At 34.9% G+C, this 12,806-nt stretch overlaps 1 protein-coding gene across 9 annotated transcripts in view; it reads right to left on the reverse strand.

Moving 5' to 3' along the window:
- SDCCAG8 (SHH signaling and ciliogenesis regulator SDCCAG8) overlaps positions 1-12,806 on the reverse strand; it is a 273,722-nt gene that overhangs the window by 157,106 nt on the left and 103,810 nt on the right. For all 9 annotated transcript variants that reach the window (XM_061187382.1, XM_061187380.1, XM_061187385.1 and 6 more), the window contains 2 exons: positions 8,088-8,222; positions 5,108-5,224 (listed from right to left, as the gene is read on the reverse strand). In XM_061187382.1, the coding sequence (XP_061043365.1) occupies positions 5,108-5,224; positions 8,088-8,222 (252 nt within the window). The remainder of the gene's footprint in view (positions 1-5,107; positions 5,225-8,087; positions 8,223-12,806) is intronic.

Below are 12,806 nucleotides of genomic sequence, written 5' to 3' on the forward strand. Positions count from 1 at the left end.
TTCAACGTTTCCTAGTCAGTATTAGCCACAACTCCAGAGTTATAACTTACACAATACTGACAAGAAAGTCTTTTTATCTCTGAAAGAAATTGAACCAACCTAAAAATTTTGTAATATAAAACAATTTATTTATGTATATGTGTATTCCCATCTAAGCCAGTTTTTAAGCCATGTGCCACTAATAATAAGATAATAAGACTACAACCAATCATATACTCACCTGCGGATGCCATTAGATGATTAAGAGACCAGGGATCAGGCACATTTTCTGTATGTCAAAATACTCTAAAACCATTAAGTTATAATTTAAGATTGGTGAGTCTTCAATCTCAAAACTCCACACTCTAGCAGGGCAGGGGAAACAAAGTTTTATCTTTATACTCAGGGCAGGGGTTGGCAAGCTTTTTCTCTAAAGCCTCAGATAGTAAGTATTTCAGTCATGGTGGGCTATGGGGTCTCTGCCACAACTTCTCAGCTCTGCCTTTGTAGCAGGAAAGCAGCCGTAGACAATACATCAACAAATGAGTGTCGCTGTGCTCTACTACAACTTTATTTGTAAAAACAGACTGCAGGTCAGATTTGGTCCCTACGCTGTAGCTAGCCAGCCTTCTTTTACAGATACAGGTCACCTGCGCATGTTAAACACTCACTCATATCTGCATATGTAAGTAGGAGTATATATGTGTGCATTAGCTCACCAAATCTCTGTCTGCCTATCCCCATAGCCATGGTGGCTTCATGGGCATGTGATCAGTGTGTTCATACAGGGCCCTGTGTTTAGAAGGGCCCTGAACTTGCAGTTTAATGCTCTGTGGTCAACGTCTTAAAATTCTTAATGATTTTATATTGGAATTTGTGTTTTATAGGTGAAGTCTGATGGTACAATGGAAGCCCCACTCACATCTGTGGTCTTGTCTCTCCACTGACTCATGGCAGCCCTGGGGCACTTCTTGGACACTTGTTCCCTTCCAGCTTCCTCTTCCTGGCCCCTGCCTTGGGACCTTGCTGCTCTCCATGTTGGGTGGGACCAGGTCATGGCAGTGTTAGGGGGAGGCATTTGTTCTGCCGTTATCCTTTACCTCTGGTGGGAGCCTGGATGTGAGCCTGGGAAAGGTTGGGTTGAGCGTGTACACCCCTAACGCCTGAGGGTAGGACATGGAGTTGACTATCCCTCCTCCCGCCTGGCAGCACTACAGCACACTCAACGGACTCAGCGTGGAGCCTCTGCCCACCCTGACCCCTGTACCAAGTGTCTCCCTGTGTGGAGGCTGCAGTCTCTAGGGGGCTGCCCAGCTGACCACCTTGGGATGGAGAAGACTGACTCTCTCCCATCCCCACTGGGGCATGGTGTATAGGTTCTGTGGCTAGTGACATGGAGAACCTAGAAACCATGGATTCATCTGTACACCCAGTCATGGGGCATCTATGGGGGTCTGCATTCCCCCACCATGAATATCCCTGTGCTGGAGGGAGTCCAACATTAAATAGCAAATAAAAACACCATGACATTCAGAGGGAGGGAGGAAGAGGGAGAAGGGGAGAGAGAGAGAGAGTGAGAGAGAGAGGAAAGGCTGACTGCAGGAGAAACGAAAACGTTTTGTAATTCAGTACCTTTAACATCACTTTTTTCCTGCTTTTTGAACAAAGGGCCCTGTGTTTTCATTTGGTACTAGGCCCTGATCAAAGAATCAAAGGCTGTAAAGAATCATCTTCTGAGACTCATCTACCAAAATGGAAGCTAATAAAGAAAATTCCACTTATGCATCACTCATTTCAGAGTCAGCTAACCTTCCTACCGCCAGGGTAATAACAGGTTTCCTGCAGCCTTCCTAAATCTTAAATGTAAGGCTCTGAAATTAATTATGTATTTTGGATTTCAGACTAAGGGGCTCCTTTCAGAATATGATGATTGGGGTTGCTGCAAGGTAGCCATTTCCTTCAGATAGTTTGCTACAGGATTAACTCATTTCCTTAGAATGGTGGTGAGGTACCTCATAAATATAAAGCACAATCAAAACATTATGCATGAAATTTATTGATAACAACCAAGAAAGTTGAAATTTTTCTAAGATTTCCCTTTATTTCCTATTAAAGAAGGTAATACCATAACATTCTAACATACAAAAACATAGGTTTCCCTGATTTGAATAAACTAACTGTAAAACAAACACTGTAGCGATGGTATTTGAATATGGGTTGCGCATTATATGATATTAAAGAATTATTAATATTTTTAGGTATGATGATGACATAGTGATTGTGAAAAAAATCCTTCATAGATGCACACTGAAGTATTTATGGGTAATAACATAATGTCTGAGATCTGCTTTACATACTTCAGCAAAAGCAGAAGAGAGGGAAGACAGAAGAGGAAGAGGAAGAGAAGATGGAGAAGAAAAGGATGACAAAGATGACAAAGAAGATGAAGATGACAATGCAGGTGAAGATGAAGGAGAGAAAAAATTGTGAGGTAGATGGAATAGGATTGGCAAAATGAGAAGCCTAGGTGATGGAGATGTGGGAATTCATTATAATAGTCTCTTTATCTTCATATATGTCTTTAAATTCCCATAATGGAGCGTGTGTATGTGTATAACTGTTGTCTACAAAAAATTTCTAACAAAAATCAGGGCACAGATTTTTCATTCTCCTTCATACCAAATGTCTTTTTTTTTTTTTTTTTTTAGTGTGAGAAGCATCCTCTGAGGCTGACAGGAGCTCTCTAAACTGAAGAGATACAAAGGAGTTGATGGGAAGGATAATCTGCCCATCAGTTCCTAACACAATAAAAAAAAAAGAAAAGGAGAAAATGGGAGGAAGAGATTGCCATTGTTACTCTCCTAACCTTTCCTTCTAATTATGCCAGAGTCAAGGCATGGGTCACAAGGAAAATGATTTGGGTGGTCAACCATTTGCCCTATTTTGTATACATCAAAAAGCTCTTGTTCTCACCACATTCCAATCTGACAGATTCCCATCTACTTTAAAACTGTAAGAAGCCAGATTAACAAAAATATAAATAAAATGACTATATTACAAGGAACCCCCTTTTTTGTAAACATAGAGATAGCCTTCTTGTTATTCTGAATTGCATGATAGGTAACACTTTAAAAGTAAAATACGCTTTATATTATTATAGGTACTTCAGATCAACATTCAACATGCCCAGCTTTTAAAAGTTAAATGTAAATTTCTCTCTTGAGTGCAGATGGTGGCCAAGCAAAGTAGCTCTTCAGTCATAAAGACAGAAGGTCAGGTCATGGCTGAAAGACCAAAGAACAATTGCTGCTTTGCTACTCCAGATCATCAATGGAATGAGACACCACTTTCATTTTTTTTGAAACTGTCTATTCAATACAAAATAGTTACAAGGAGTACCTATAAGATTTCCTCAAATTATGTCCAAGAAAAAATAGTAATAAGCACATCACATCTCTGACGTCCTAAAAAGGCACATCTCTATCTAAAAATAATACTAAAATCATTATAAAAACTGTCAATGTTTCACTATTTAGCAGGAAATATTTACAAATGAAAACTGCTCCTTTTATAATCCTGCAACTTTAGCCTCCACCTCATTAGTGGTTAATTAAAATGAGATATAGCACTAAAAGACAAATATTACGAATACTTCTACACACGTTATTCATTTACAAGGGATATTATCATCTTATTATTCCTATAGTGTTCTTTCTCTCTAGAATATTAAAATGTAATTTTTAAATAACTCAGAGACTCTTCCTTACTGTATTTTTCCAGTTAGTCCAAAATGTTATGCTGGCAGATGCTACAGAATAACAGAAAAGGTATATAATAATGCCAGTGAGCATGCCAATATGATACCTTTTTAAAAAAGTCGTATAATATATCAGAAAAGGAAAGTTCTGTGTTGGTTAGTAATCCTAGATCTTCAGTTCCTGATAGAAAGGATTTTTAATTCCACTATCAGGCACGCCCCCAACTGGATGGAATGAAATATCAACAGTTTCATTATTTGTACATGTTAACAAGGAAAATTCTTCTGAAAATTTAAAACTTGTTAGAACACTTTGAATATAGTGATACAAAAGCATAATTTGATTTTGGTTGTTTAGATTTTAATTTAATGCCAGGGATTTCAGCTACAACTTGAAAAACTTTTTGTACTAAATTTCATTATCACTTTCATTTTCAATACTTTCCCCAATTGTCTTTGCATCATTTGCATAAAAGAGTTGATTGGGTTGAAAGGGAGATATGTTGGAAAATACGGTAAAAAGTGTTGAACTAGAAATATATTTCAAAAAAATTTACTTAGGGCTACCCACTTTTAAACCATAGTGATTTCTTTAAAATAATGACACTGAGAACTCAGTCTTATTTTAATTGAATAGATTTCTCAACCTGCTTTCACTGAATAAAAAGAATGAAAGCGTTCAATGTTCTGTACCATAACAAAATTAGAAAATCAAAAGTCAGCCTATTAGAACTGCCTCTCTAAAAACTTTATCCACGTTGTCAATTAAAATTGAAGTATCTCCATGATCTCAACAAAGATATAATGTAAAACATCTGTTCAAACTGAAATTGAAGTAAGTAGCAGTTTTTTTCCTAACATTTCCAATTTTACTGTATTTAGGTTTCCTGAGCAAACGTATTCATGGTTATCTTAGTTAAAACTGGTTTCACTCTGCCAACGATCAATTTGATTGACATATTTACATATCAACTCATCTCATCTCACAAATTTTAAACTTTTTCACTTAAAATTGGATTCAAGTTGGCATCTTTAAAGAACTTTATGTACATATATTTTAGGTTCAAAATGAACATTAGAACATTTTCTTTTACTTTTGTAAGTAATAGATACACATATCCAAATGTATATTTATGACCTGTCAGATTGTAATTTCATATGCATGCAGTTGTATTCTCACAATTTCATGTGAAAGGTGATAATTTTAGGCAACTGTAGATGAAATTCTTTTAACAGTATAAATTGGATCATTCCATTAGTTAGAAACAATATAATAGAAATAAATGACTTAGGAATAAAACCACAACCATTTCAGAAAAAAACATTAGTTATGTCTTTAATTGCTGCAGTTACGCTTGTATCAAATCTTACCTGATCTTTAATTTCAAGATCCCTTTTAGTTTTTGTTCTGTACTCTCTGTGCTCCTTTTCTGCCTCATCCTTCTCCATTTTGGTTTTATTCAATTGATAGTGCATTTCTCCACACACCTGTTAGAGTATAAAAACTAGATCAATAGCTGCTGGAATCTACCAGGCAAGGCCTGCAATTAGATCTTTTGGTGCCCCCTAGAGGTCATATAAATAAAATACAATAGAACTTTTCTAAGAATGGCATTTTCTATTAGCATATTCAATATATTCTGTTAAGATGTGGAGGCAATATCAGATGTTATTGAGTCTTACAATTTCAAATGACAGATAAAGAAATGCATAACCAGGGAACTTAAGTGATATATACAAGATTTTTCATGTAAAATAATAGTTTCAATTGCATATTATCATCTAAAATGCACTATCATCTTGCTTTTAACTAGGTAAAATTATTAATTAAAATATTAAGCTATGTCATTATTCATTCAAATTGTCATGGTTATATAGATAGTCTATATTAAAAACTTTCCTTTAAACTCTTTATCAGTTAGGCTTTTATTTAAGGAAATTTATAAAGGTATATTTCTCTCTGCCAGTAGACTATATTATCAATATTTAGGAGTAGAGTATTACCCAGCCGGTATTTACCGTAGGCTTTGCAGATTATGTCAATCTTACCATGCACAATACTATGCATTTAAATTAAGAAAGTTAAAAGTCATAGACTGCAAGTAAGCCCACTCTGCTTTTAAAATAACTATGGCATTCAACATAAAAGGAAAATATACATGTAAGTGAAATGACTTTAACATATTGTTAAATAATAAACACACTCAGTATCTTAAAATTGTGTATCATTCTTTATATAATCTTTTTTTTCAATCCAGGGCATCTACAGACAGATAAATACATTTGGAAAATACAATTAGCAGATAAATCTAAATAAAGAAGTTATGAACTTTTGAGATAACTGAGAACTTGTAGAGAGATCAAGTAATACACACATCTGCTAAGTCAGCTTCTAAGTTACAAATACAAGTTTTTAAAAATCATGTATCATCTAATGGCTATACCTGCTTGAGACTTTGCAATTTTGGTAGTTCTCCAAAAATGATCATTAGAATTTTAGTAATTAGTTTCATCATTATTGAAGTATTAGAATCTTATAAAACCTATATGCATTTCCTATATTCAAATAAAAAATACGTTAAAAATAAACTAATCTGTGTTCAAAAATTAATAGTGACAAGACAGAAGAAAAAGTCAGTAAGCTTCTCCCCAGTGACCCTCAAAAAGCTAAAAAAAAGAATAAAATTACACAAATTGTATCTGAAATTCAAATACCTTCAATGTGCAAGAGTTAATCCTTCCCCTTTCAAAAATATTAGTAATTCACAAAAAGTTACTAAAGCTAAATAAAATTTAAAAATTAAGAATTACAGAAAAAAAATAGAGGAGCCCTAATTGACTTTCTTCACTATTCCAATCTATTTGATTTACATATAGGAATAAAATTTAAAGACCCCAATTATAATACCAGAACATAACAGTTATACAACCATGGTGTTTAAAACCCAACACCAGTACAAAATTATTATACATAATAAATATCTAAGCATTAGGTCCTGTTTAAAATGACTGTACCCCTTAATTTTATTTTTAAAGTTTCCTTGCCTCACTAATTTCAGTTTAAAATGCATTTGCTAAGTTTATCTGTAACACTTAAATTTCATCTAAAATAAATGAACAAATTAAATTTAACTAGAATTATATTATCCCAGGGTTGGAAGCAGGCTTAAGGCACTCCTCTGATGCTTGAGTCCTTTTGGACAGTTCTAAAGACAAGTAATCATTCTTTACTGTACCATATTTCAACAGAAAGTTCTCTCCTTATAATGAACTGAAAATCCTCATCATAGCTTTCACCTATCAATCCAGGTTAACCATTTTCATCTCTCTGCACCAGTTCCCTTACTTCTACCCCTACCTCCACACAAACACATCAATTATATTGGCAAATATGATATTTTAAGCTTCTACATTAGCTAGCTTGAATTTTAGAAAGCAAATGAAGAACTATATAAATTCAAGGAAAAAAAAGAAAAAATAGGCTTCCTTTCTTAATATATATTAAAGTTAATTTAAATTACTGAGTTATAAAACAATAATGGCATTAAAAATGTGTCCAAATTTAGGAAAATATGTTGAGAAGTAAAATGCAGTATGAAATGGGTATGCATTTTAATAAAATTATCTGTGTATGTATTGATGAAAAATAAATTGATTTAATTTATTACATCATGCATGTCCATATTTAGTTACTTAGTTTTAAAGCAATGATTACTGAAATCTACACAGACTTCTAGTGTTTCTTAAACATGTACCTTAGCCAGTTAAGACCATTAAGCATTTTAGTTCTTGGCTCACAAGTTTGTGATGCCCATAGTGCAGACACGGTGATACCACAGTGTAAAGTATAAATTTAAGGACCAACAGAATAAGAAGTTGTAGTATTAGAATCTTGATTTTAGAGAACAGGTCTGAAAGGAATGAGAGATGGAGAATTATGTTAAGCACACTTTTCATGTTATAAATAAATACATGTCTTTTAGTATTATTGTGAAGACCAAACTTATGCACAAAATTACTCCTAGTTGACTAATTCAGATGTACAAGTTTTATCAAGTATTCAATAATTAAAGTAATAAAACTTGTTTATTTACAAGTCTGTCTCAGCAACTTAATCCTTAAACTCTTTGAGGACATTATTTGTGTCTAATTCATCTTTGTATTTGCAGCACCCAGAAAAGGGCCTGCTGATAATAAGTAAATGTTTGCTGAATGACCATTATGTGGACCTTTATTATCTTGAAATAACAAAATTTTTATACTCCAGACTTCTTTTTGAGCTTTTTACACTAGGAAAAAATTTTCAACTAAAATATTTAAGTAATTAGTAAACTAAAATCTCTCTTTGTACCTTTGTGACATCCATTTCCCGGGAAGCAAGCTGGTTTTGAATTTCCTCTAGTTGATTAACAGCTGAAATCTTCTCTCTTGTAATCTTTTCCACCTGAGCCTCCAGTTGGGCAATACTCTGAGATAGGGTCAACATCTGTACAAGGAAATAAAAGTCCTAGATGATAATGTCATTTGACAAAAATATTTTAAATATCTTGAATTAATAGAGTCGTCCTAAATGATAATGTCATTTGACAAAAATATTTTAAATATCTTGAATTAATAGAGTCTCAGCATGGCCACTGGGCTCTCTCTGTAAGTCATTTCTCTTAATGGATTGGGTATCTCCATTGCTCTGCATTCTCAATTCACCTCCCTTGACTATCACCTCACGTAATTACTTTTCTTTTTTTTCTGGTGGTGAGAACTTTCAAGATTTGCTCTCTTAGCAACTTTCAAATACACAGTACAGTACTGTTAACTATAGTCACCATGCTTTTTAAATGTTAAAAATAGAATCAATCAGCAGATATTTATTAAGAAACTTCCATATGCTATACTAACCCTGTAGGAATACCAAAGTTTTATGTCCTTTTAGAATTTCTAACCACCTTATAAAGATATGCCCAATATCTGAAAAATTCAATAAGAATATAAAATAGTATTTTTTAAAAACACGAAGTATTTTAGTAATTTTGTACTATGGTAGACACAAGAATAAAGGTGCTGAATTTATCCTCCATGTTAAAATATATTTCAAATTTTCTTGATATATTATTTATCAACTAAAATTATTTACATGCACAGTACTTAACACATCACACTGTTTTTAGTTGTCTGTTTCCTCATTAGACTAGAAGTTCCTCAAGAGCATGTTCCTCAAGAGGTATATGTTTAATGTTTGATGAATGAATGAAACATTAGAATAAATGGCTTTTCTGAGGGACTCTATGGATATCAGGTTCTTAGTTTTTCTTCCCAGGGTCAGAAATGTTTTCTAGATCTTAGATTTAACCTTTATAGTTTTTGGTTTGCAATTACATTTTACTCTGCTCCAGTAGGTCAAACTTTTCTCAGTGATTAATTTCTCATTTGTATTAGCAGTTTTAAAGTGATGAAGAAATGCTACCTTGCCCCAGATCAAAACATATGGGATAGCTATCAGTTTTTAATCAGCTAAAATAAAAACTGATAACAAATTTGAAATAATATTTGAAATCTATCATTGTACACTAATATGGGTGTGAATTCAGTTTTACAACTGAAATCAATAACTAAAATTTTGTAATAAAAATCAAGATTACCTTTGTCAACTAATTAAAATTGACAACATGAAAATAATGAGCCCTAGCAGCTATTTTCTAATTTAGACGGTAGATGTATTAATTAACATTCCTGGGGATTGTGGAGAATTATACATTTAACTTATGGCTGTTTACATGTCCTTCTTTCATCAAGAGATTGGCTACAAATCTAATTTGCACATAAAATTACTTTTACTACAAACTTTTACTAATACCAAGCTACAAACTTTTAGTAATACCAAGCTACAAACTATCCTTATGCAGATTACAATCTGAAACAAAAATTAAAGGTCAAAAGAAGTTAAATGTAACAAATCAAAAATATTAATTGAATTTTCTTAATTTAAAAATTCAAGTTCATGAGTAAGCATATTATGAATATGTAATTATAGCTTTTCTGGAACCATACAACAATAACAAACTTTAATTACCAACTACTAAAAACCATATATTACTTATTTATGTGGATCTATGGTAAACATATTAATATTGTGTGGTGTTTTTGAAGTAAATGGGCAGACATTTATTTTGCTAATGGTAATTTCTGAGTCAGTTTCTATAGCATGTAACAAATCATACACCTTCCATATGATTCCTTCCCTCTGCCACCCATCACTTCATTCCTCTGCCCACTACCTGTCTGCTCCCTTCTGTCACCCACTTCTCAAGGCCTCCCCTCCTGTTGTCACACCTTCTTTTTCCCCATGCCCACCATCTGGAAGTCAACATTACACTGCAGGAGCTTCTCCATCCACATCTGTTGCAGGGGCAGAAGTAACACAGACAGCTGCAACACTGCTGGATGTCCAGGGTGTTGACATCAGATAAGTCCTTTAAACTTTGACAGGGGCAAGCAAGAGACAAGGACACCCAGGATGGGAGAGCTTGATAGAAATCTCTACACTAAAGCAGTCCCTAGTGTACTGAATGTGGTATAAAGTGGCATTCCTCATAAAAAAGGTACAAGAATTAAGGATTCTAGCAATGGGCTATTATCAAGGGAACCAATTGAGAAAATTCACAAACCACACGGGGCATTCAATAAATAGATGATTGAAGGACTGATTGAACAAACAAACTTAGTGGTTTAGTGCAACCAAAGACCATTACTGATGCCAACAGGCAAACTCACAGCAAGTACTGTTCATGGGGGAATGATTCAAAATCTGTCTAGGTAGAAGGCATCTGCTCTCCTAGAGCTTCCCACACAAATGAAATTTTTAAGCAGTAAGAAGAAAGGAAAGAAGAAAAATAATACAAAGAAGGAAAGAAAATCTACAAGTCTCACGAGCATTCCTACCACTAGGAAAGCAGGGACGCCTGCTCCAGCACTAACCATGAGAACTTACAACGTTATGATTAATTGTTCAGACTCCCTATTAAATTAACTTCCTGTGCTAGGCAGTGTGATAATTTTCTCTTCTAATTCCCTTTGGAAAGGAATGTATTGGATTAACTTTCAGTTGAAAAAATGAAAACTTAAGTAATGTTCCCAAGTTCATTCAAGCTAATAAATAAAAAGTAAAGCTGGACTTTATATTAAAATTTGTCTGATTTTACTAACACAAAGGTCCAAGAAATCTACCCAATAGAGCTAATTCTCTCTTTCACTAGAGTAAGAATAATAGCCACAAGCTAAAATTGTTAAAGGGTCTAACCTAAGCCAGGTATTATATTAGGTACTTTCAAAACATTATCTCATTTAATCCTATCAATTCCTTGAGTAGATCAACCAAGGATCTACTACCCTGAAATTTGGAGAGGTTAAATGAATTGTTCAAGGTCACATAAAGGTCAAATTGGATTCAACACTAAATCCTTTTACTTCAGAGCTTCTTTCTGCCATTTTCTGTGAGAGTACTTGCTTCAGTGCTAGGATCACTTTCAGCTCTTTATTCATACATCTTTATTTAGGGCAGGATTTCAGATTAAATGTCAAATAAGGCTTAATGGAGGCAAAAAGAAAAAAAGGACTCAGACTCAGAAATGCATTGTAGGACTTCCCTGGTGGCACAGTGGTTAAGAATCCGCCTGCCAGTGCAGGGGACATGGGTTCGATCCCTGGTGGGGGAATATACCACATGCCACAGAGCAACTAAGCCCATGAGCCATAACTACTGAGCCGGCACTCTAGAGCCCGCGAGCCACAACTACTGAGCCCGCGTGCCACAACTACTGAAGCCCACGTGCCTAGAGCCTGTGCTCCGCAACAAGAGAAGGCACTGCAATGAGAAGCCCACGCACCGCAACAAAGAGTAGCCCCCGCTCACCACAACTAGAGAAAGCCCGCATGCAGCAATGAAGACCCAATGCAGCCAAAAATAAATAAATGAATAAATAAATTAAAAAAAAAAAGAAATGCATTGTATTTCTGTTGCCACTTTCATTCATGAAATAATTATCAGTTTAAGAAAGTTATACATAAAAGCACCTGGAATATTCCCTGGCACAGTTCAGACTTCCTTTATTTCTTCTTATCAGGAATTCTCATCAACATATTTTTACATAGTAGAACTACTCAGCAAGGCAAAAGTTTCCACTAAACAACCCAGGAAAAAAGTCTCCTAGGCATGAACGGTAGCTGATCTTTGCTCTTGATGCCATTCATTCTCTCTCTCAAAGCTCAGCTTGCAACTTTACCTCCCTCCATGCCTTACTCATGTTGGTACGTCTCCCCCACACTCTGCATTTCTAAATCCTGCCTGTTTTTTTGAAGCTCAGTTAAAATGCCACCTTCTCCACCAAGTGTTCCGTGATCTCTTGCAGACAGAAATCTGTTCTGATCCTCTGAACTCTCAGTATTTTAGTCATGCCTTTCCAATGGCATGGGGCCTTCTTCCTTCCATTTGTATTCCCCTTGTATTCATTCAATAAATATATACTGAACACATTTTATGTGGGAGGAATGTGGCAATAACGCAATAAGGATGTTAACAAACCATATATGCAAGGGAATCATAGTAAATTAGGGGAGATAATTCAATAAGACTTTGCAATAAATTGAGTTATAGAAGCCCATAGGAGGGGCTCCCAAAAATTTATCATTGGGAGACTGTGAGAAGAGGTGGTATCGAGAACTCTGAAGGATCAGTCAGAGAGGCCAGAGGAAGATTCCTCTAGGCAATGGGGGTGAGGTGGGGGGTGTGGGGATGGGAGGGGAGGGGCAAAGCCCTGAAAAATCCTGAAATGAAAAAATAGTATGGCAGACTGGCATGTTTGCACATTTGAGGAAGTGCAAGTAGATCAGTATGGTGGTAATACAAGGAAGAAAAGAGAAGGGAGATGAGACTGGAGAACCAAAGAGAGGGAAAAAATGTACAATCTTTATGCTATAGTAAAAGATCCTAAATTTTATCCAAGGGGTTATAGAGAGACAAGAAAGGATTTTAAAGCAAGAGACTGACATATTGACGTGTTCATTTTAGAAAGATCAT

Source organism: Eubalaena glacialis, chromosome 3, assembly GCF_028564815.1.
Source record: "Eubalaena glacialis isolate mEubGla1 chromosome 3, mEubGla1.1.hap2.+ XY, whole genome shotgun sequence".
Taxonomy (NCBI): domain Eukaryota; kingdom Metazoa; phylum Chordata; class Mammalia; order Artiodactyla; family Balaenidae; genus Eubalaena; species Eubalaena glacialis.